The sequence below is a fragment of the Cebidichthys violaceus genome, unplaced genomic scaffold (assembly GCF_023349555.1).
Source record: "Cebidichthys violaceus isolate CVI_PGR_0920_01 unplaced genomic scaffold, fCebVio1.0.p SCAF_41, whole genome shotgun sequence".
Taxonomy (NCBI): domain Eukaryota; kingdom Metazoa; phylum Chordata; class Actinopteri; order Perciformes; family Stichaeidae; genus Cebidichthys; species Cebidichthys violaceus.
Window position 1 is genome coordinate 1,090,041 of NW_027176606.1, and position 25,058 is coordinate 1,115,098.

A 25,058-nucleotide genomic window follows, 5' to 3' on the forward strand; every position below is an offset into this window, starting at 1 on the left:
AGAAGTCATATAAAAACGCTTCATATGAACAACGGTGCGAGTGGACAACACTGAGACTTTGCAAAGCCAGATTCCTGCCCAGGCCCTCCGTCCCGCGCCGGACATGTGAGCACATCAGGGTTTGGTAGGCTTAGCGGCAGCGGGAGGGAAACATCGACACTGAGCCGCTCAGACGGCACGAAATAATCCTCTGATCTGAGGGAGGACGGGGGGGGATCGGGGGGGCGTGGCCAAATCCAAAAAACACGGGAATTAAAAATGTCTCTCATTGTTTTTATGACTTAAATCTTCTTCTTTTTGTTTGTCCCGCCCCTTTCCTTTCGGACTCTACTCACTGTTGACGGATCCAAACTCCTTCTCGTGCGCCCTGGTCAGGATCTCTTTGTACAGAGACTCGGCATCTTTGAACTTCCCCTGCTTCAGGTAGCATGTGGCCTGAGGAGAAGCAAACACGGTAAATGTCTTAAATCACGCCATCTGTCCAATAATGAAGACTATCTATTTTAATCACGTCTTGATGACCCACCAGGTTATTTTTGGTCTTGGCCACGTTGGGGTCGTCGGCTCCCAGCTTGGACTCGTAGATCTCCAGGGCCCGTCTGTAGTAGTACTCCACCTCGTCGTACTTGCCCTGGTTCTGACACAGCAGGGCCAAGTTGTTCAGCTGCTTGGCAACATCTGGGTGGTACTTCCCCAACACCTGGAGACAGATTTAGAATCACTTCATTTAGATAGGGGACTTAGGGGACTTGGTTGTAATGAATGAAGGCTTGGTGGTGTGGTTTTTTTTTTACCTTCTCTCTGATCTCCAGCGCTCTCTTGCAGAGAGGCTCCGCCTCCTTGTACTTGCCCCTCTTGCCGTACAGGACGGCCAGGTTGTTGAGGGTGGCGGCCACAGCTGGGTGATCCTTCCCCAGAGTCTTCTCTCTGATGGCCAGCGCGTCATTCAGGAGGTGAGCCGCTTCTTTGTACTTGTTCTGATCCCTGGGGAGGACAAAAAAAACCAAACACAACAATTGTTAAATATCCGCAAATTGGACTTTTTAAATGTTTATCCAGAGACCCTGGTCTCCGTTCCCCCACCTGTACACCAGGGCCAGGATGTTGAGCATGGTGGCCACGTCCGGGTGGTCGTGTCCGGACGTCTTCTCCAGGTCCTCCAGGGCCTGTTTGCACAGCGGCACCGCCACCTCGTAGCGGCCCTGGGAGGCGTACTGGATCACCAGGTTGTGGAGCGTCCTGAGGCGGGCCGGGATCTCGTAGCCCCCCTGCTGGGCGGCCACCTCTCCGCTGGGCTGGGCTGCGGGACAGAGGAGGAGGAGGAGGAGGAGGAGGAGGAGGAGGAGGAGGAGGACATCAATTATTGATGGCGAGTAAGAGCACTCGCTGTCTAATGGGGAGGAGAGCTGAACACGCTATATAAAGCATCGCTTAAGAGACTCATTCTATCGGCAACTTGACTTCACTTTGTTGACGCAGATCCATTACCAAGCCTGAGCTTCTGTTTAGACCGTTAGCATTTAGCATTTAGCAAACCACATTTCTGTTACTGTATTGAACACACATGAAACACACAAAGACGTCACACCTGGTCCCTGGTCATCGTCGTTGGGGAACAAGTCATCCAGACTGTCCTTCGACGCGTCTCCTCCCCCTCCTCCTCCTCCTCCTCCTCCTCCGGAGCTCTGGCTCTTCTCCTCCGAGGGCGAGGCGTCGTCGTCGAACTTCTTGATCTGGTTCATGAACTCCAGGTGCTTCTTCTCCTCCTCCAGCTGGGCGACGCTCTGCTCGCTGCGCTGCAGCTTGTGCTGCGTTCCCGCCAGCTCGTCCCGCAGCCACTGGTTCTCCTGGCAGAGCCGGCGCACCTGAGCGCGCAGCTTCTGCTTCTCCGACTCCACGGCGCTCAGGTGGCTCGACAGGGCGATGATCACCTGAGGGGGGGAAAAAAAAAGGGGGAAATTGATTTTGCACTTGAAATGAAATTGTTAAGTTTCGTTTCCTTAGGAGCGTCCTCTCACCTGCGCCTCTCCCAGGCCCAGCTCGATGGCCTCCATGCTCTTGCGGAGCAGCCCTGATTTCTCCTGGGCGGCGGGCGGCTGGGTGCAGTCCAGCAGCGAGTTGAGGAGCTGGGCGTGTTCGCCGCGCAGCGTCTCCAGGCCCTGCACCACGGCCTTGGTGTTGAGGACGATCTCATCCTGACTCAGTCGCTCCAGCGCCTCTTCACGTGGGTACACCATAGCGGACATTGCCTGGATTCATACACACTGCGGGGGGGGGGGGGGGGGGGGGGGGGAGGAGTGATAACCCGTCTGTGTGTGTGTGTGGTACATCCCATTCAGATTACTACAAGAGGATTCCTCCGAGCTTGAACCTGACGCAGCAGCTGCCAGTGAACCAGCAAAGCCAATTAAAAAGAGACGCCGTCACTCGACAGAGCTGCTGCTCACAGGAAGACGGACTCAGAGAGGTGACGACGACGAAATCAAAACATCACAGTCACCGTTTTTTTAACGACACAATTTAAAGCATTCTAATGAAGAAACGTTGATGTTTACGATTAATGTTCATGCTAATAGCAAATGACTGGACTAAGTCTGAACTCACTGCCTTAATGCTGACCGAGTGATCAGCGCTGGAACTAATGATTATTTTCTTTACTAATTAATCTTCACTGCTAACATCTTCAGCCAGAGCTCACAGATGAATACAGCATGTATGCCTGGTGTCGAGCTGTGCATGGATGCTTGGTTCCATATCAGTAGGTCAACATACAGGCTCAGTAAATAGTCACTTCCTGTCTCGACACTGAGCAGCTGTAAAGGAAACCATTGCAGCAGCAGCAGCAGCAGGACAGAGGAGCCAATTGTGCAACATCGTGACTCTCTCTCTTTTCCTGCTTTGATGGTTGAGGTGCACCTGTTCTCTCTCTCTCCCCCCCTCTCCTGCTCGCTCGCTCGCTCCCTCCCTCCCTCCCTCCCTCCATCCTCTCTCTCTCTCTCTCTCCCCCTCCCTCACCCTCTCTCTCTCTCTCTCTTTCTCTCACCCATCCACCCCCCCCTCCTCCTCCCATCCGTCTCACACACAGACTGCAATGCACCATTATTATTTAAACTTCCCTTTAAATGCAGCTAATGCAGAGAAGGGAAGGCGAAAAACGTCCAAAATAAAAGCATCCAGAAATTCATATTATCACTTATGCAAGCATATTTAATGAGACTATTTTAGGCCACAAATGAATAAATGAGCCGGTGGATGGTCGAGGCCTGCAGTGTTTGGGTTGGCAGCGTATCAATCAAGGTGACCCACAATAGAGAGCGCTGATCTTATCTATTGTAACTATGCATCTGCGTCTTCATGCTCATTTAAATAGTATTCATCCGTATATTTACCTTCATCGAAGACAAGTGCGATGCTTTTCTGTCCCTCGAATAAAGCGGCAGGACAATGTTGTGATGCTCCAGAGACAGACCAGCGTTAAGTCCGCGAGCCTTCATGCAAAACAAAACAGCTTCCGGATGTAGTTTTCAAAATAAAAGATAACTTCCGGTTACTAGTAGGAGTAGTCCGCAAAGTAGGACGATATAGGCTGCAAAACACGACAAAGCAGGTCATCAGAGACGTAGGAAATTACACCATAAAACGAAAACATGTTTGAAAAACCGTCATTTAGCAAAGCAAAGGATCCTAACGCCAGTTAGTAGCTAATTAGCGGTACGCTAACGGCTAGCCGAAATCAACGTTAGCTCTGACTTTACTTTGAAGGCAGCTACTAAGTTCAGTTGCTGTGAACGACCGTTGGGTTGCCGTTACCTGTCCTGTTCGTTTCACAGTCCTCACGTGCACACCGGAATAGCTCCCACATCATTCAGTTTAGATTAATACGATTACAAACAGTTAGCCAACAGCAGATTTGGCGTGCTCCTATGACGGTACTTACGGTAACTACCATCTGCCTCACCTTAACTTACCCAGACTGTCACTTGACAATTGAGGCCAGCAGAAAGGCGCTTAAATGTGGCGTTACTGACTGGTCATCCCCTCATAAATGTTCATTCAGTTATAAAACAGTGATGTTATCACATTCAAATTTTAGAACTGGGACACGAAAAATGGCTGTTCTCCCAGAATCCAACGACCAAAGATGAAGCGAAATATCAAGATGAGTCACGTCGGCCATTTTCCAAGCGAGGCGGGAAATTATCTTGCGCATGCGTATAGCCTACAGTGCTGCTCCCGGCTAGCCTTTGCTCGACTAGTATCTTCTATAGGCCCCATCTCCAGTTTTAAAGGTGATTTGGAAGAAGGATGTTAGCTGGTTGATCTGTCATTTAAAAGAATGTTATTACTCACAGTCAACAAGTACACTAAAACTAATTAAATAACTAAACTGGTGTCTTTTTTACAAAACAGGAAGTAGGTTGAAGTGTAGCTTCTTGCTGTGCTCACACTCTTTGTGTTCTGAAGTCAGTAGAAGCACTATTTATTTACACCTTTTACACCACCTTCTAAAACACAATGGTGACCTATCATACTGGTTATTTCTCAGTTAAAAAGCACCTTTATTCATGTAATCTCTCTAAATCTCACTAGATTTTGGTATCACTATTTGATGCAATTGTGGTAAAAATCAATGTATTGTTGGTGCTGCATGATAAACTGTAGGATTATATGTTGTCTGTGGTGTTTTACTACAGGTTTACAGGCTTGTATTCTCCTTGCAACCCATTTGTTCCATGGCTTTTTTTTGGGTCATCTTTATTGAAAACACTCACCGTTAAATTAGTGTTTTAAACTGCAATCTTACCACCATTTGTAGTAAGTATAAATAAGCTATTATAAGCTACAAAAGATATATTCATTTATAAGAAAATACAAGAGACTGAGCTACAAATCAGGAATATTTTTATTTAAAAAAACAAATGAAACAATGAACACTTTTCATCCCACATCTGTTTGATTGACAAACGTAATCATGAAAAAGCAGTACTACAAAACACGTCAAAATTAAGAAAACCAGAACTAGAATACAATATAACAAGTACTATCTGATATGTACAAGCGTTATAGTTTTGTTATAGTTATTGTTATAGGCAAAAAGGCAAACAAGCTGAAGACTGCTGCTGAAGAAACAATGGCATGTGCAAAAAATACTCTCCACGAAATAGTCCACAAGCTCAGGACGCTCTGCGCGGAGCAGAGATCCATCACAGCGACCACAGGCGACACGTGCAAGCCGGTAGTGAATGGGGACAACGCCGCTTCAGGTGACTCTAGAACGCTACGCTCGTGGAAGCCTGGTGAAGAAGACTCTCATCATCAGATGTGGAGAGAAAAGACACTGCTGATCGCTGACGAGAGATTACCGACGGGACCCCCAAAAACGGCTCCTAATCTCTTAACAAGGACAAGAGGAACCATCGCTACGCCGTCACAAGCACGGGAGCGGAGGACGCGGGTCAAAAAACACACCGGAACCAGATCAACGCACGAGACAACCAGAGACTTTAGGGAAACGCGTAAAACCGGAGAAGAGTACGGGAAAGACGGCTGATAAACGGTGACGCGGTGACGTTCCTCCAAAACATTGAAGTGATGACGTCAGAACAAGGATGAGTTTGTTGTGGATGAGTTTGTAGCGTCAGCGACCCCTCAAAGCCACACATCCGTCTGAATAGAATCTACAGTTCTACGAGTTTTGGCAGTGATTTTGTTTTGAATGCCTCTTTTCATCGTTACTACAAGGCAAAGAGCTTCTTTTTTTTTTTTTTTACATTTAGTAGAGGTTGTCTCTGACAGCAGACACGCGACCGCTGACCCTCCATGGTCACAGTTTGACATTTAAAAAAAACAAAACATTTTATTCCATTTAGACATTTTGGACAGATTTTTTTTTTTTTTAATCAGTTTTTTCAAATTTAAAAACACGGTACCTTTTATAATATATCCTTTTTTTAAAAAAAGCTTGTTGTCACTAATGACTTCATTAAAAAGGTTAAACACATCAGCAGGAAGCTATCATTTTGAACCTAAAGCCGGATTATTTTTTTATTATTTTTGGCCACTTGGGGGCAGCAGAAACAAACCCAACATTGACATATATTGTCATTTTTATCATGGATAATTGGCAACCCAATTCATGCATTACAGCAGCTCAACCCTGAACTTTAATGCATTATTAATGAAGTCATTAGTGGCAAATTATGAAGTATTTTTGAAGTGGCACCAAGATGATTGTACTTTTTTTTTCTTCTCTTAGTAAAGTTTCCTGGAACGTCTCCTTCCTAAAGTCTGCTTTAGGCCAAATAACACAACATGATGACATCGTCTACCCGCTCCTCAAAATGTAAACTAAATGCAATACATTCAAACATTTGGAAGTCCTTCTAATCGACGCGTGAACCCTTCAGTGTGACGGGTGAACAGTGAGGGGAAAATAAAAACCCAACAAACACAGCAGTAAAATCAAGACATTGGCATTAACACTATTTCAAAAAATAAAAGCTAGTTTTCTAATACTTTACTGGAGACGGAGAGCGTTACGATGCAGGCGACACAAGGCAGCTTTCACAACAGCTGTCATGAACCGCTGTTGCAGATCACGTCATTGGATTTGCACCAAAAAAAAGTTGAATTTTCAAGCTTCAATAAAACTGAATTTTGTTTTGTTTTCAAAGTTTTGTTTTGGAAAGATCTGCATTGGCCTTGTGCCGGGCTGCAACGTAAACGGGACGACCACCGCAGCCGTCATCTGATCATCAACGATGTGGACAACGACCACGTCATCGCCGCACAGCGCCATCGCACACACACACACACACACACGCACACACACACACACACACACACACGCACCATTTGCATGCCCTCTGTCGCATTGGTAGAAAAAGAATTCCTCCTATTTAGTGATTTTTTTTGTTTTGTTTTCAAAGTTTCTGACCACATTACATTGATTTCACCACATGCACACACACACACACACACACACACACACACACACACACACACACACACACACACACACACACACTTGTTACCAGTTACTGTACACTCACTAGTCACCTCACGACACCCTAGAGACGGCATGGAGCAGAAATGTGCCGAAGTTACTGACATCAACCCAAACACTTCATTTTCCTGATAAAAAGGCTTAAAAAATAATTCTCTTTTTTTTTTTTTTTTTACCATGTCTGCTGTTTTCAATGCAGAGAACGGGTTGCTAGGGGGGGGGGGGGACTGGCAAACATTGTGCTTTATTGCAGGTGTTTAACTCCCATCCTAGCGGTGCCGGTACTCAAGTCTCTCCATCCGATTCCCATCAACGCTGCCAAGTTTTTGGGCTGAATATGTGCATATCGTGGTTTAAGCTCGCGGCTGCATATTTGCTTGGGTCGATCCTATTCTGACCGGCTGGACTCTCTGCACACAGAAGAAGATACAGAACACGGCCCCGCCCTGAAATCCTGCAACTCCCCACAGAAATGTACACTAAGCGCCACACGACAGCGTGAACAGGGAGGCGTTACTATGTTTCACACGAGCACAATTTAAAAAAAAAAAAAAAGACACTTCCCTTTAATATATTTTCTTTCTTTCTTTCTTTTTTTTTTTAAAAGAATCGTTTGGCGTTAAGACATCCAAATTACTGTTTTTTTTGGTACAGAGAAAATATGTTAAATGATATGGAAGCCCTTGAAATGAAAGCTAAACGACGGGACCGTCTCGTTGTTGACGTGTGGAGCAGGAAGTCATCACATGCAGCGCTGAAGCCCTGTGAGCGACACTTGTCTTATTTTGAGTTACCGTTGTCTGGCACATGAGTGGTGTATCTGTAAGTCCGGAGCGTACGGGGGGGGGGGGGGGGGGGGGTGGTCAGGTCTCGAGGTGGGCGGGACCTCGGAGGGGTCGAGGGTCAGACTGTAAGGGCTTGAAAAGTGAGTCGTTGCATGCTGTTGCATTCCTTAGAACGGAAACGTAAATGGCAGTTAGCTAATAAACTTGTGCTGTGGGCCCCTAAACACACACACACACACACACACACACACACACACTGTACATTCACGTGTGCATGCACACTCGCCACACACATGAACACACACTAAAAGGGGCATTAAAGTGACTAGCAACAACACCCTCCTCCTCCTCCTTCCTCCTCCTCTCCAGAGAGAAACAAGACGACTGTAGCCTGAATGAAACTAAAGAAAGAGAGAAAAGTCCCCCCCCCCCCCCCCGACGTCTTCCCCATCTGCAGGCGCTGTGAGGCGGGGGTGTTAACGGGATCGGGGAGAGTCAATGGTCAAGTCGGGGAGGGGGGGTCAGAAGGAGTCGCCCCTAGGAGGGTGGCTTGCTGTAGCCGTAGAGTCCGACGGGCAGGTATTTGACGTGAGTCGGCCACTGGGCGGCCAGCTGGAAGAACTTCACCTCGTTCCACTCCACGCCGTCGATGGACACTGGAAGGAAACGCAAACAACACGCTTAAAAAAAAAAACAACAAACTCAGCTGCATAAAACTAATACAAGAACAGAAGAACCACGACAGAGCCAAGGAAAAACAAAGCTCTGAGGACATGGGGGTACGGGACCGTCCCGATTCTGCAGGTCACCTTTCAGGATGGTCTGCTGCTGCTTGGCGGAGCAGATGAGTCGGCTGATGCCTTCAATGACCTGGCTCTTGGAGTCCACGTCCTTCTCCTTGGGCTTCTTTCCCAGGAAGATGGTGGGAACTGCAGAGAGGCAGGGAGAGAACATGTTAATGCGTGTGTTCACATTATTACGTCCGTTTTGGACATCTCCCATCTGATGATTTCCACTCTTTCGGGCTCACCTTTCTTGTTCTTCTCCTTGGTGACCACGGTCATGGCCATGGTGCTGACCTGGGCCTGTGGCTCGCTGCTGCCCTCTCCCGGTAGCCGGCTGACCTGCAGCGAGCGGAAGGCGCTCTTCAGCGTGTTCTTGCAGCCCGTGTCGCGCCGCTCGCCCTCCCGCCGCTTCTCGGCCAGAGAGGCCAGCCAGTAGTCGACCTGCAGGCCGATGGCGTCCACGCCGTGGGACATGCTGGGACTCCTGTGGACGGGAAAGGGTGAGGGTGAGAGGGTGAGGAGAGGGATAAAAGGAGTCTGACGCTAGATGAAGTGTCATGGAGGAGAAGCCAAATGCGAAGAAGAAGAGAAGGAAGGGAGGAGGCGAGGAAGCCAGTCTTACCCTTGTACCGTCAGGACGCTGCCCATGGAGGGGGAGGAGGGAGGCGTGGCTGCCTCTTTAATCGTCCCCGTGGGGGAGCCGTGGGAGGGGGGGGACGTGGAGGGGACAGCCAAGCTCACCGCCACGCCCTCTTCGTTGTCTCCTTAAAAAGAAAAGACACCGAACGAAAATGAACACGATCGCATCGGCAGCAGCGCTAATGAGTTCGTGGCGTCCGTCGAAACTGTTTGCAAACACTCACCTGTTGGAGAAGGACCCGACTCGATAAGACCAACCTTCACCACCTGGAAAAAAACAAGCACAATATGAAGATGAGCGTCAATAATCTATCATTTTAGACTTTTATTGGTAACCTACTGCAACAGGGGTAAAAATCGTACCCCTATGAACGGAATAAACTTCTGGTAGGAGTCTTCATCTCGCCTGGATCGGGACAGAAAGAGCAGAGATTAGAGTAAAACACACACACACACACACACACACACACACACAGAGTAACATGTGTGTGTTCTTAAGTGGCGTCTGTAGTCTGTACTCACGTCCTGTGTTTGCAGGTGAGCATGGCCTCGGCGATGGGCAGCTGGTGCGTGACCGTGGCTCCGCTGATGTACTGGGAGATTCTCGCCGCGACATCCAACTGATCTGGAGGTGAAAAGGAATGAGTGCGTTTGTGTCACCCGTAGAGGCTGCATGTGTTTATCTGAAGTGGCCAGGGGGGAGGGGGGAGGGGGGAGGGGGGAGGGGGGTGGTACCTGTCTGCGGCGGCTCGGAGCGGCTGAACACGTCTCTCCACGCCCCGTCCAGGAAGGAGGAGCTGTAGCGGTTATCGAGGGCGCCGAGGTGCTTGGCCACCGGGTGGGAGCCTGACGAAGAGGACGGAGGGAAGGGAAAGGAAAGAGGAAGAGGAAAATAAAACCAGCTCTTTATGAGGTGTAGCTGTAGCGCCGTTCAAGATGCTGGTGACTGTGTGTAATGGGTGTCTGGAACATAAAAAGAACATTGGCTTTGTCGCTCTGCAGATGGGTTTCCCCCCCCCCCCCCCTCCCTCGCTGCAGCATGACTCTGCAAGAGAGACCCTCTCTCACCCAGAGGCACGACCAGGAAGCGCATGTGGTTGAGCCAGTCGGACGTTTTGTTGGCGAGCTGAGTGACAAAGAACTGCAGGATGGCGCCGAGGTAACTCTGGCTGCCCACCGCCGCCACCTTCACCGCTCTGGGCATGGACGAGTTACAGTTACAGCTGCAGAGAGAGAGGGAGGGGGGGGGGGGGGGGGGAGGGGGGGAGGTGGATCCACCACACTGTCAACATCCATCAAATATGTATATATAAATATGTACATATAAAACAGAGGTGCTTATACTGAATCATTTCCCCCCCATTTCCCCTTGCTACGGCAAGTAAACTAACTATCGTGAGAGCGAGAGAGAGAGAGAGAGAGAGAGAGACAAAACAGGGTGAGGAGGAGAAAAAAAGGGAAGATATAAGGGAGATATAAAAAGTATTGTTTTGGCATAAAGCGTGAAAGATAAGGGCAACGAGGAGGAGGAGGAGGAGGAGGGAGAGATGAAGAGGGTCGAACAGAGGACAGAGAAGAATAAGGCTTTGGAGAAGAAGACAAATGAGTCATCCTGCAAAACCAAAGGAGGCTAAAACTCAGATTGTGTGTGTGTGTGTGTGTGTGTGTGTGTGTGTGTGTGTGTGTGTGCGTGCGTGTGAGAATCACAAAAGACTCACAACTTCTGGATGCGGGTGAGCACAGCCGACAGCACCGCCTGGATTTCAGCCGAGGAACAGGTGCAGACCACCGGGTGCCTCTGCATCTGCAGCTGCTCTGCGACGTACTGCAACACGGGACAGGAAAAGAGATGAAGAAGAAAGAAAAACGTGGTTGGAGAAATGCTTCACACACACACACACACACACACACACACACACACACACACACACACACACACACTCACCTGCCCCTGCCAGTCGCTGACGTTGACCAAGATGAGGCTCTCTGGCAGCGCAGAGTCCGACAACAAAATCTGGTTCAGCTGGTCGTACACGACCTTCCTCAGGAGCTACACACACACACACACACACACACACACACACACACACACACACACACACACACACACACACACACACACACACACGCTCAGTACATAACCCCCCCTACAGCAACACATTTACTCTTCAGATGACTCATCAGCACATGCATAATTCATTTCTGGGCTCCTGGCGAGAGTCATAGATCGTCAGGATGCATTTGCGTTCTTTACTTTGGGAACCAGAAGGGAGCGAGTAGAGGAGGCCACAGAACAAAGAGGCTCCATTTCTTCATTTGAAGTGGAACACCATGACTTGTGTCTGTGTGCGAGAGGTTAGAATGGAGACGCAGCCAACTCACCGGCGCGCTGTGGCCCAGCTCCGGGGATCGCTCCGAGTCGGAGCTGTTGGTGCGTTCACTCAGGGGTTTGGACAGCTGTCGCTCCTTCATGGGGGTGCTGATGCGCTTCTGTCTGGGGGTGTGGCCTCCGTCCAACCTGAGGGAGGAGGGGGAGACAAACGTCACGTATCTCCTAAATATCCAGTGTTAGATATATGGTTAACCTGCTGAAGTGTTTCTGTTTGAACAGAATGCATAGAGTCACCTCGGCGAGGGCATGGCCTGGATTTCACTTTTGCTGCTCTTCATGGGCGTACGGGGTTTCTCTGCCACCGACACCGTGATGCAGGGGCCCACCTCAGCAAACAGCTCCTGATCCGTTAGCTCCTACACACACACACACACACACACACACACACACACACACACACACACACACACACAATGACAGACAGTCAGTGTCATAAATAAAGGAGATAAAGGCAATCCTAAAGACGTCTTCTCCCACACTTCCTCCCTTCCTCTGTCCTCTCCGAGTCTCTCAATCTGTCTCACTTACAGCACAGATGGTAGCTAATCCCCCCTCGGAGTGATATTAACAAAGATCCCGGCACACCATTAACTCCCTCACACACACACACACACACGCACACACACACTATAAGAGCCGTACCAGTGTGTCGGTCTCGGACAGGGCCTCCTCCAGGTTGCGGCTGCGGGACAGTTTCATCTTCTCCAGAGGAGGCTGCTCCCCCTGCTGGTGAGACGAGGAAGCGGTCAGTCAGTCGACGAGGCTTAATGACGCTCCGGAGTCAGTAAATAAAAACTGTGACAACACAGTTCATTATGCAGCAACGGGACCAAAATAAACGAAGGCAACAGCTGCGACGCCCCAAAGATATTAGGGTTTTTTTTCCTCCGACTTCTTTCTGCAGAGTTTCGTTCGAGCACTAACGGAAATAAAAGCAGACTTTTAAAGGAAGTGTCACAACAGCAACAGGCCCTGAAAAGGAGGAACTGCAGCTGTTCGACATCCATTCAAACACACTTCTTCACTGAGCAGACGGCCGCCGTCAAAGAGCTGCATTCAAGGAGACGTTTCTGACGTCGTTCATATCCGCACAGTTTGCCTCCCCGCTGGGCCAGAGTTGCTGGATGTTTACCCCGTCGATGCGGAGCGGTTCACGCTGTTCTCGAAGCTCATGCACACGATTATTTTTTTGTGTGACTGTGTGCTATTTAGTGTGTAAACAGTGAGCGTGTGAAGGGTCACTTTGTGAAAAGAAGCGCCGGGTGAGGACTTCAGTGAGTAAAGCTCACTGTGTGCTCGTTACGACAACATTCATAATACGTGTAGATGAACCCTAAACCGCCACATTTAAGAGGAAACGATTCTAAAATCTCGGAGAGAAACAAAGTCAACTGGAGGCTTAAAGTTTAAAGGGTTTTAAAAAGGTCAACTTCAGCGCTATTTACCACAAACGTTTTAGAAATAGGTCCGTTATTGAGGGCGAAAAACCCTGCAGAGGAAAGCAGCTAAACGGGCCGTGATGTAAATTGGTCGGGAGCGACTCCTCACCGCCAATGTACGTCCGCGGAATGTGCTGACACGGCATTACGGAAAAGGACCCCTACGGAGTGCGGCCTGTGCGTTGCGTCCTGGAGACTTTAGGTCTTAAAGGTCGGATGAATATTCGGATGATTTTGGACAACGCGGATGAGGCCGAACTCAAAAGCGTCGTCTGAAGTCGGACGCTCTTTGCGGGAACATTTAGTCTCGTCAGCGGCGATGAGATGAAACAGGAGCGACGTTGCTGCCGATACTCACCGGGCTGAAAGTGTCTCGACCCAAACTGCCTTTGCTGTTCAGGCTGCCGATCTCCGTCTGGGAGCTGGACTGAGACATCCCTTCGAAGAACGGCCTGAAACGAGAGAAAACTGTCTTTTGTTTTGTCGTTTTTTCCACAGGTGACATTTTCGACTCGTATCACATTTATTTATAATGCTCCTTCTTTTGCTTTGCAGGCTTCACAGCACTACGTTGTACCGACACCATCAAATAGAGCTATTTTGAGCGCTTTATTATATTTTGAGCCCGGAAATTGAGGCCGAGTTCAAAAAGAAAAGACTAAAAATAAATGATTTAAAAATGGTTTGTCTCTTCAGTTCTGTTATTGACATCCTAAGAATACGTTTTTATAGTTTTGACTCATTCAGAAGCTCAGACTTTAAATAAATGAATAAAGATTAATGATTCAATTTGTTTTTCTACAAGATATTTTAGGTTTTGGTTTGCATGGATTCAAAGGTAACTGACCCCCTGGTTCATGTAAGCCTCAAATAAACGTCAACACACGACTGCAGTGAGCACTTCTCACCAACAGAGGGCGCTCTGACTCATCAATGGAGAGCATTGTGTAGGCGTGCGACTCCTGACGCTACCTTAGCTTAGGTTTGGGCGTGCTGAGGATGCTGTCGGTCTCCTCCATCTCCGGCCCGCTGTCGCTGGGGTTGTACAGCTCCAGACTGTCGTAGAGCTCGTCCAGGTCCTCCTCCACCTCCTGGATCTGCTCCCTGGACACGTGCTCCAGGCCAAAGCCAACCTGGACGAGAACGCAGAGGGACACACACACACACACACACACACACACACACACACACACACACACACACACACACACACACACACACACACACACACACACACACACACACACACACGAGTGACTAAGACTGTGACGCTAAGACACAGATCCAGGACCAATGCTCTGTTTTATCCATTACACTGCGTTTCATTTTAAAGGCTGTTTATCTCAGAGGGACAAGCTTCATCTACATGGAAGACAAAGCACTTCATCAACGTATCTACGGTACATTTTTACATAGGTGTTCATACAAAAACATCACATCTGGGCAAGTGAGAATTAGTCTGTTTGTGTAACGCTACACAACAGCATGATGGAAATAAAACAGATGTTTAAGAAGCTACGGGAAGAACACAGGAGAGACGAATTAAACAAGACATTATTTTAGAGAAGAAATGACGAGAAGAAACGCAAAAAATAAAAGGTTAAAAGAGACAAACGGAAGAAAAGCAGCCACGCATGTTAGGAGAAGAGAAACACACACACACACACACACACACACACACACACACAGAGACTCAGATGCAGAAGTGTGAGCAGCACCATGAAGCACATTAAACACATTTCTGTTCTATTTTAAAAAAAAATCCACAATGTTTAGTGTTTCAGCTGAACCTCAGTTGTTCTGCCACATCTCTCCCACACACACACCTCTCAAAGCCAAAACTGAAATACAAAATACAAACACACACACACACACACACACACACACACACACACACACACACACACACACACACACATGAAGCGTGGACATGTGATATCAGGAGGGCAGAAGGCTGAAGCGCGTACCTCATCGGTGACTTTAAACCTTTTCAGCAAGGCCACAAACTTCTGCTTGATGTTGGGTTGCTGTGTAGAGAGAGAGAGAGAGAGAGAGAGAGAGAGAGAGAGATAGGAGAGGAGAACATGAGGAGGCGGGATGCTCGTGTGTGTGTGTGTGTGTGTGTGTGTGTGTGAGGGAGGAGGGAGATTAATGGATACACCACCGGGACATGTTTCCGCCCGTCGCCCTCAGCAGAAGTGTTATCGATGCAGATGTTTCTGTGAATTGCATCCTGTGTTATTCAGCTGGAACGGGCGAGAGCGAGCGCGTCTATCGAGGTCGTCAAGTCGACGCCTCCCATCGCAGATGTTCGCCTGAACAAAAGGGCCGTTTGTGTATTTAACAAAGAGACGCACGGGTTATTCAAAGTGACTCGGCAGCTCTGGGTTTTCTCCGAAGTTTGAAGAGTAAACGATGGCCGTTCGTTCTGTAGGCAGTGGATCTTGGGCCGGGTGGACTGCTTGTTTTTTTTAACCTTTTTTAACCCCTGTTATAACAGGTTGTTCTGGTCACGAGCGGCGAGCGCAACACACCGGCATTGACTTTTCCAGCCGATATGGCGACCTCGTTGCTTATTTACACATCCGGCCGTTACGGAGCAACATAACAATCATTCACTCGGAGTCGTGTTTGCCTAAAATGTGAGCCCTCCTCACATCTTAATACGGCAATGATTACATCATAATAACATACTTACAGCTTGCTTTTGGACTGTTGACACTGAGAAGTTAAAATGGGTTTATATTTATTTAAAGGGACTCCGGTGTGTAATCAGAAGATCATTTCTCTCCAGTTTTTCTCTTTACAAACTGTCAGCTGGAGGGAGCCAACACAACATGCACACAAGTTCAGATCTGGGTGTTTTTTTTGGTGAAAATCAGCTTTGAGCAAAGCTTCCATCAACAACGTAAGTGGAAGTCTGAGAGTTGTGTGTGTGTGTGTGTGTGTGTGTGTGTGTGTGTGTGTGTGTGGTCTGCAAGCTGCAGTACGGGGCAGAGGGGCTGTTGGGAGGTGTGTGCTTATGTTCAACATGTGTGTGTTATTCAACTCAAGCAGCGCAGAAATTATGGTGATTCCGTGTGTGTGTGAGTGTGTGTGTGTGTGTGTGTGTGTGTGTGTGTGTGTGTGTGTGTGTGTGTGTGTGTGTGTTGTCCACAGGCGGTGGTGTTGGGGAGCAGCAGTGACAATCTCACAGAGACCACCATTAATAACCTGCTGAGAGAAACCCCTGCTGCTGCTGTGCGCACACACGCACGCACGCACGCACACACACACGCACACACACACACACACACACACACACACACACACACACACACACACACACACACACACACACACACACACACACGCACGCACACACACACACATGCACACACACACACGGTCAATGTTATCGAGGGAGCTTGTGGAGACTTGTTTCAATGTTTTTCTCCCGGAAAATTGTCCTGAATTCCACGTACCGAGAGGGAGAGGGAGAAAATGGATTTTTAGAAAAACCAATGAAAGGAGAGGAAGGGAGCGAGGGAAGAAAGAAAGGAGGGAGGAGGGAGACAGAGGCGCAGATAAGGAGGAGAGGTTGAATGAGGTGAGGCAGGAGGCAGATGAGGGCGAGGGTTGCGGAGTCCAGTCACATCACATTTATTTTGAAAGGGCTTTTTTTTTTTTTTCACGAAGCCGCTCGCCGCAAATTGCTTTGCAGGCAAAACAAGTCGACCAGAGAGAAAAACAGACAGATAGAGGGAGGGAGGGAGGGAGGGAGGGAGGGAGAGAGGGGGAGGTGATTGTCTTACCCTGGTGATGGCGGCATTAGAAGGGAGCTTGCGCCTTGGTTTCTTCTTCCTCACCTCATCTTCTTCATCGAATAGATACTGAGAGAGAGAGAGAGAGAGAGAGAGAGAGAGAGGGGAGATGGAAAAAGGAGGAGAGAGGCAGAGCGAGGAAGGAGGAGAGCAACAGAGAGAGAGAGAGAGAGAGAGAGACAAAGAGAGAGAGACAGAGAGAGAGAGAGACAGAGAGAGACAGAGAGAGAGAGAGACAGAGAGAGACAGAGAGAGAGAGAGAGACAGAGACAGAGAGACAGAGAGACAGAGACAGAGAGAGAGAGACAGAGAGACAGAGAGAGAGAGAGACCAAAGAGAGAGAGAGACACAGAGAGAGACACACAGAGAGAGAGATATGGAAAAAGGAGAAGAGAGGCAAAATGAGGAAGGAGGAGAGCAACAGAGAGAGAGAGAGGAGAGAGAGAGAGAGAGAGAGAGAGAGAGAGAAAGACACAGAGAGAGAGACATGGAAAAAGGAGAAGAGAGGCAAAAACGAGGAAGGAGGAGAGCAACAGAGAGAGAGAGAGAGAGAGAGAGAGAGAGAGGTTAACTCTGGTTTTTAAAGCATAAGGCTGTCAACAAATCCCATTAAAAAGGCCCAGAAGCAACAATGACCTGATCGAACTAACAGTTTACAGTGTGTGAGGCTCCATTGTTGCTCTCTGTATTCCTTGTAATCCATCCCACAACAAGTTCACTGTCCGGCTGCTCCTGATAAGCCTGAGTGCAAATGTAGCATATTAATCCACAGCTTAAAAAAAAATAGTCCCAAACAAATGCACCATTTCCCTCTTGTTTGACTTCTATTTGACAACGTTGTACCGCTGAGGTCTGGGATCACACAGCCAAGTCAAACGGGGCCAGCAGCATGGCTGAGTGTGTTTCAGTGTGTGTTCTCCACTAACACAAGTGTGTGTTTAAAACCCGTCGGACCTATCGCCGGCTTTTTAGAGCGCTTTTGCCATCGCGGTCTGAAATCTCAGCAGTCGACTCCTAATAATAAAGCAGCCGTGACCGATTTGGCCTCCCCCCCCCCCCCCCCCCCCCCACCTCTTTATTCTGTCTCGTCTCACTGCTCCGGTCCTCCAGCGGCTTCCCTCACCCCTGCACCATCAACTCCCTCCCTCCCTCCCTCCTCTCCCTCCCTCCTTTCAGCCTTTTCAATGCGGCCTCCAAAGCCGTGTTGCTCCCTTCTTATCTCTCCCCTGCTGTCTGTTTGCTCCTTTTCAAGCTCTCCTCCAAATCTCCTCGCCCTTCTCTCTCTCTCTGTCTCTCTCTCTCTCTCTCTCTCATAAGCCAAGAGAGAGAGAGAGAGAGAGAGAGAGAGAGAGAGAGAGAGAGAGAAGGTGACACCACAACAACAACAACAACAGTTGTTTGTGAACTCGTCTCCGGCTCATTCAACCTCTGCAACAGGAACAAATAAAGATGCAGCGGGGCCAAAGAGGCTCGAATGAGAAGGACACAGATTTACATTTTCATCACATCTCAAGCTGTCTTTATGACACGACGGGGTATTAAGACGTAACTTGAAAGGCTGATATTAAAGACATCTTAGGACATATCGAGGACAACAGTGACGCCATTGTTTACACTTCTCCAGACACACCTGTCCGTGAATGGGGTCGTCGCTCCCTTCCTGTTCCGACGAGTAGCTCTCCTCCTCCTCTTCGGAGTAGTTGTCGATGTCCGGATGAGCGATCTGGAGAGACGGAGGACATTTGAGGAGTGAGACGCAGGCAGAGAGAGAGAGAGAGACGGACGCGGTGAGACGACGTGCTCACCAGACATCTTTGCTTTGGGTCCCTCGTGGTCGATGGGCTGGCTGGACAGGGAGTAGACTCGGATCTCGGCGACGGGCACCGAGGCGTCCTTCAGCTGGCTGTGGAGCCCCAGGACCTGGGCCCCCTCGCTGGGTGCTGCATCACCTGGGGGACGTTAGGGAAGACGGACTGAGGTCTGAGCTTTTGATTCATTATTATTCATCAAGACATCCTTCGTCTTTTTTTACAAAAAAAAAAAAGCACACAAGATGATGCCGCGTGTTCTTCCATGATGCTTTTGGGGGGAATATTTGAATTGTTTTTGTCAAAAAGTTACTTTCTGGAGATGTTTCTAGTGTTCTTTCAGGTCAAATGCAAAAAGCGCAAAGTCAGATGCATAAACCTCCACCAGAAATATTCTCACTCTATCCGTGGTGGTCCTGTGTACACACACAACACACACACACACACACACACACACACACACACACACACACACACACACACACACACACACACACACACACACACACACACACACACAGCAGGGATTTTAAGGCAGGGGCGTGATTTAAAGAGAGACAGATGAGAGAGGCCGTAACAAAGGCTCTGCAGACACACAGAGGGACACAGAGACAGGTTAGACAGCGAGGGAAGGAAGCGAGGACGGACGCGAGGCAGATGTTGAGAGGAGGTTGATAACGGAACGAGGAAGAGGCTGAAGAGGAAAAGCTAAAATAGAAAAAGCTGTCACCGACGACGCCACAGAGAACACAAACAACACGTGAGGGCATGACAAAAAATTCCTCTGCAGCAAACGGCAGCATCGAGTCTCCGTGTGTGTGTGTGTGTGTGTGTGTGTGTGTAGCTGAGTGACATCCAGCCTCTCTCTCTCTCTCTCTCTCTCTCTCTCTCTCCTCTCTCTCTCTCTCTCTCTCTCTCTCTCTCTCTCTCTCTCTCTCTCTCTCTCTCTCTGCAGTCTGGTCACACTCGGAGAGTTAATGAAGTCTGAGTGGCTCGTTATGGAGGCAGCCTCAGCCTCACGTTAAAGGCTGCGGTTCAGCTAACCTGCTCTCTAAAAGCCTCGCTAAATTTAACAGTCCCCCCCCCCCCCCCCCCAGACGGAGAGACGATTATGGGAATCTGAGGAGGAAACAAAAAAAATATGCAGTGTGCGTATTCAATGGGGAAACTGCTGCATCCAAAATACTTTTATCACAAGGCTGTATGTGCTGCGGGTGGAACCGAGGAAGCCAAAATCAAACGAAGAGTAAAATGCGAGATAAAAAAGAAAGAGTCAAACCATGCAAGATGTTGCGTAATGAAGTCGTGTTAGGGGGTGGAAATGCAATAAATGCATCGGTTAAAAACAATGACTTTTTTTTTTTTTTAGCGCGTTGCAGAGGAAACGGTGCCGCAAATGTTCTGGATACTAAAAAAGGCTTTTTATTGGCTGTAAAACGGAGGTTATAACACTGTTATCCTTCAAGGTCTCCGTCAAATTAAAAGCCTCGTAAAAAAAAAAAAGAAGCACACGCACGATAAATTAATACCAAAAAAAAAAGAAAAGAAACGTAGACCCCCGTCACCTTTATGTGGTCTCACTGACTCACTCACTTTCTTTAGTGGTGACTTCATGAAAGGAAAAACCGGATAAAACCTGAAACCTTTTTTTTTTGTTTTTTTGTTTTAATGCGACACGATTAAGAGAAAGAATGGCTTGTGAGCTCCGCTGCGCTTCAGGATGTCGCAAATAAAAAAAAAAAAACGATAACAATCGCAGGAAATGAGGGTGAATTAAAACGTGAAACTGCCGTTGCTTTTCTCATGTTTTCATCCTGAGTGAAAGAGATGGAGTTCGGAGGCGAAACGTTCCCGGTTCAGCAGTTCATCCTCAGTCAGTGGAAACGACGTGTCGCATCAGCGAAGCGCCATCGAAGTGACATTTCTTTGTGACTGCATGAAGAGGAAAGCAGAGCGTGTCCCCCTATAGCATGCGATTGTCCCGACACACACACACACACACACACACACACACACACACACACACACACACACACACACACACACACACACACACACACACACACACACACACAGAGAGAGCTGTGGGCAGAGTTCAGACTCTCACTCTGCCTGTGAAGGAAGACGAGTTTGAACCTTTCATGCGTACGAGTCTGCATTTGTGTCCTTTGCCCTCTGTGAAGCACAACCTGTCTGCTGGAAGGAGCCTCATGAATACAAAGATTTGACTTTATTTTACAGACCTTCTAAAGCAGCCTGGCTTAAAGCTCGCGGGGACTATTTCTTTCCCTGTGCGGCCCGTCGGCTTATTTCACTGTTGCATTTGGTTTAATTTCCGTTTAATGAAATACTCACAACCCCGAACCTCGTCCTTCATCGAGTCTGAGTTTATGTCCTCTTCTGTCTATTTCCTGGTGAGGCTGGTTTGTTCAAGGTGTTTTAAGCTGTAAATAATTCTGCGCTAACAGACTCGTAAAGTCAGAGACACACACACACACACACACACACACACACACACACACACGCGCGTACGTACGGACACCCCCATCAATCACAGCCCTTTTTATAAAGGTTTCATACTGCGAGGGGCTTTTGGCGTAACATTTTATTGGGGGTTTGATTTGCGGCGACGTTTATGAGAGAAGGGGACGCCGCGACACGGATCGAAGTCTGACTTTTATCTGGAGGAGCACTCGCTCGGATTGAGTTTGAACGAAAGTTAAATGAAGGTTAGCGCTGAACGACTTCCCGACCGATAGCGGGGGAATAGAGAACGACGGCTCCGCACCGGGTTAGAAATGAGACTGAGACGGTGAGGCTGCGTTGTTTGGGGAAATGAGCCTCTGACCGGGGCGGTTTGTTTGGGTCAACAGCTCCGATCAGCTGGGACGTCTGTGAAGGGGCGAGGGGGAGGACGGCGGCGCTCCGCTGACTCGGCAAAAAAAAAATGTGCCGAGCGGTTGTAAAGAGGAGCCTCTCCTACACGTACTCTGCAACTTAACCACTTCCTGTTTCGATGTGGTAACAGTAGCACAATAACAAATGCACTGAACAGTGAGATGGGTTTTCTTTTAACCCTTCCGCTGTTAAAGAGTCGAGTCGTGATACCTCGGCCATGTTGATGAGGCCCAGGGCCAGGGTCTTGTAGCCCAGGATGGTCCGGTTCTTGTACCGCTTTCGTCGCTGCAGCATGATCTGAAGCTTGTTGGCGTCCCGCTTCAGGAAGTGCGGGTACTGCGGGTACAAAAAAGGCACACAAACACACAGGTGAGCGAACAACGGGCGGGACAGCGGCTGCAGTTTGCTTGCTAGGGTCCCGACCCGTTGCGTGACCACGTCCTGACGTTGGAGTCGCCTCCTTACTCTGACACAAGCCTTCATTAAGTGTCTCACCGGCTGCACTATAAATGGAACAAACTCCACTCCTGTAACAATGTTCAAGGCCATGGAATCACTGTGCCGCTCACTTTTAATGGAATTCTAGTCCGCTGCTGCTGCTGCTGCAGGAAGTTAAATGTATAATGTATAATACGTCTGGCTCACCGCACTCCAGTGAGATCCAGAGAGGGAAAGTCCCTGACCTTTTAGCAGCATTTAGAAACATGGAAATTGGAAAGGATGATTTAGAGCAGAAGGAAAGCCTGCTGGGAATTAAATTAGCGGAGCTCGGCCTGAATGCACGGAGGGAGAGAAAAAAAACGCTGCGTGAGCGTCGACGGTTCGACGTCTATTCCACGATTATTAAAATTGACAATTTTTTGGGGGGTTATTTCGCCAAAATTTTACAAAAAACTAAAGACGTTCCCATCAGCCTCGGTTGTACTATGTGTTTGGTGCTAAGTAGCATTATGCTAACACGTTAAGAAGACAGTGGACATTGTACATATTATTCCTGCTTTGTCATTGTGAGGATGTTAGCATGCCGTTAGCGCCGCTAACCGCCGAGTACGGCCTTACGGAGCGTTGGGGGGGGGGGGGGGGGGGGGGGGGGGTTTGGCCCTGGGTGTAGTCTATAAGGCAACAAGTTCCAAAAAAAAACAAATGATTAGTTTCAGGTTGACGACGGTGCCAAGCAATAGAAAGCCCTCCCCACTGTGTGAAGGAACAAAGGCTTGATTTGTATTCAACTGTTTTGTTACTGATTATATTGGAATGCATTCTTCCAGGTTTTTTTTTGACATCATTGATCTGTTGTGTATTTCCACCTTTCCGAGTGTAGAATTTGAGTGAATGCACTCGTGTTGATGCGAGTTCAACTATTCATGAGGAAGATGTCAAAAACTTCTTGTGTTTTGTCAATTTCTGTAGGGTAAAAAAAAAAAAAAAAAAAAACACGAACAAAGCTTCTGTTTGACTTTTGACTTTTGACTCTCTGAACCCTTTTGGTCTTTACCTGCAGGGAGAAGGTGAGCTGCAGGTCGGTCTCCGTCAGTCCCGCTGAGGACAGCAGGATCTCGTTGGAGCGCAGGATCCGCTTGGAGCCCTGAGGAGGAGACACGAAAGGAGGGAAGAAGGAAGTGACTGATAGGAGGGGAGCAGACAGCGGCAGCATGGAGGAATTAAAACCACTTAAAAGTGTATTATGAGCCAGAGACAGCAGGGAATCTGTCGGTTTACTTAGAGAGAAAAAACAAGATGGGGGATGATGGAAAACAAGCCGAGGAGCAGAAACTGGGAGCGGAGCCACAGCACTCATTTGTATCGTGTGTCAGAAGCCGCGAAAGGGTTTCGTTGTTTTCCTTCTATTATTGGACAAGACGGAGGACCGTGGATGACGTAAACTCTGACAGACGCTCGTGTTATCATCCCAACTGGACTTTTAACAGCGAAGAAGCATCAACGGCTCCCCTCAAGCTCTAGAACAACGGGGTTTGGAGAAACTGTGGAGGAGTTGCACAAGTATTCTGGCTGTAAACAGAGAAGAGGAAGTGTGTCCAGATCCAAACACGCTGACTCCACAAAACAATGAACAACTCCTACAAAAAAACCTAAAAAAAGAACAAAAAAAAAAAAAAAAAAGCTCATTTTTGTGGCTTATTCAGCAGCATTTCAACATCTACTGGTTTAATTCGCTACAATTAAAGAAATTGAAGTCGTTAAGTCCGAAAATAAAGACTGTTGACTCAGTTATTTCATTGGGGTTTGAATATCTTTGTGCTTCACAGAATCATTTCAGGATATATTAGATTATATTTCAGGATAGTTTTGTGAATGAAACTGCTTTGAATGCTGCTTTGTCACATTTCCACGTCCGGCTCTAGATGTTTCCCGTACCTGCAGTTTGACGGCGATGACCACGGAGGTGAGGTCTTTGTCCAGCTCCTTCAGCATGATCAGCTTCTTCAGGGTCAGGTTGAACAGCCTGAGGACAGGACAGAACACAGGGAGGCTGGGGTTAGAGGACGTCACGGTGCTCTCTCCGTTCACTCCGTGAAGGAGGTCAAAGTTAAAGCAGCAGGATGCGTCTGCCTCATCCAGCGGACCGTCACATAGAGGGAGAGTGAAATGAAAAGGGACACTTGAAGACTCCTTTAGTGCAGCTTTGTGTTCTTTCTGATGACAAGCTGTTCAAAAAAATAAAAAGATTCAATTATGTCCCTTGATGGGACTGAAATGGTTTTCTATTTTTGCAAAATTGTCCTTTTTCCAACTGAAGCAAACACGTTCGTCAGCGCACGCACACACACACACACACACACACACACACACACACACACACACACACACACACACACACACACACACACACAAATAATGATGCTCGACGTCTTCGATATGAGAACCGTATATGAGAAAGAAGAGCTTGAGAAAGTGCAATCTGCACCTCGGCCACAAGCTTCTTACCGCTTCACACACACACACACACGCACACACACACACACACACACACACACACACACACACACACACACACACACACACACACACGCACGCACACACACACACACACGCACACACACACACACACACACACACACACACACACACACACACACACACACACAACACCAAGTGCACACCGAGACAGAAAACTGTCCAAAGGGCCAGAAGCACTTTAAAATGAAATGTAATCGGAGAAAAGACTTCAGCCGAACAGCAGCTGTGCAGCCGAGGGGTCAGTCTGCTCAATAATTCATGCCCGGGGCTTTAGAGGCAGAAAGTAAAACCAGTGAAAGAGACGCGGAGGGGCTTCAGAGTGACGGCGGGAAAACAGAGGAGAAACCACAAGGATGGATATGAATGTGATGTGAATGGATGATGGTTGGAACAGAGACGGTTGAGATTGTGAGGGTGAAAGAGGCTGACACCGTGTGTTGAGACAGAGATGAACTGTCTGACGTAGCAAACATACATATATATTAAAATACATCCCTAATAATTTAAAAGCTCTATTCTCTGTC

At 48.2% G+C, this 25,058-nt stretch overlaps 2 protein-coding genes across 3 annotated transcripts in view; both read right to left on the reverse strand.

The window, feature by feature from the left end:
- The window catches only part of klc2 (kinesin light chain 2), a 15,476-nt gene extending 11,352 nt beyond the window's left edge, over positions 1 to 4,124 (reverse strand). For both annotated transcript variants that reach the window (XM_068728168.1, XM_068728167.1), the window contains exons 1-8: positions 3,969 to 4,124; positions 3,390 to 3,586; positions 2,019 to 2,264; positions 1,589 to 1,931; positions 1,084 to 1,300; positions 795 to 984; positions 527 to 700; positions 336 to 435 (exon numbers count right to left, since the gene is read on the reverse strand). In XM_068728168.1, coding sequence (XP_068584269.1) covers positions 336 to 435; positions 527 to 700; positions 795 to 984; positions 1,084 to 1,300; positions 1,589 to 1,931; positions 2,019 to 2,246 — 1,252 coding nt within the window. In that variant the 5' untranslated portion in view covers positions 2,247 to 2,264; positions 3,390 to 3,586; positions 3,969 to 4,124. The remainder of the gene's footprint in view (positions 1 to 335; positions 436 to 526; positions 701 to 794; positions 985 to 1,083; positions 1,301 to 1,588; positions 1,932 to 2,018; positions 2,265 to 3,389; positions 3,587 to 3,968) is intronic.
- Positions 4,125 to 4,885: 761 nt separating this feature from the next.
- The window catches only part of LOC137885869 (phosphofurin acidic cluster sorting protein 1), a 37,808-nt gene continuing 17,635 nt past the window's right edge, over positions 4,886 to 25,058 (reverse strand). Inside the window, 24 exon segments of the mRNA XM_068728177.1 lie at positions 4,886 to 8,447; positions 8,601 to 8,720; positions 8,822 to 9,060; positions 9,199 to 9,340; positions 9,440 to 9,482; positions 9,579 to 9,621; positions 9,738 to 9,840; positions 9,951 to 10,061; positions 10,284 to 10,438; positions 10,934 to 11,040; positions 11,161 to 11,265; positions 11,598 to 11,733; positions 11,842 to 11,963; positions 12,250 to 12,330; positions 13,405 to 13,498; positions 14,019 to 14,179; positions 15,014 to 15,073; positions 16,841 to 16,918; positions 18,480 to 18,572; positions 18,647 to 18,783; positions 18,786 to 18,798; positions 21,766 to 21,891; positions 23,051 to 23,140; positions 23,932 to 24,019. Coding sequence (XP_068584278.1) covers positions 8,329 to 8,447; positions 8,601 to 8,720; positions 8,822 to 9,060; positions 9,199 to 9,340; positions 9,440 to 9,482; positions 9,579 to 9,621; positions 9,738 to 9,840; positions 9,951 to 10,061; positions 10,284 to 10,438; positions 10,934 to 11,040; positions 11,161 to 11,265; positions 11,598 to 11,733; positions 11,842 to 11,963; positions 12,250 to 12,330; positions 13,405 to 13,498; positions 14,019 to 14,179; positions 15,014 to 15,073; positions 16,841 to 16,918; positions 18,480 to 18,572; positions 18,647 to 18,783; positions 18,786 to 18,798; positions 21,766 to 21,891; positions 23,051 to 23,140; positions 23,932 to 24,019 — 2,566 coding nt within the window. The 3' untranslated portion in view covers positions 4,886 to 8,328.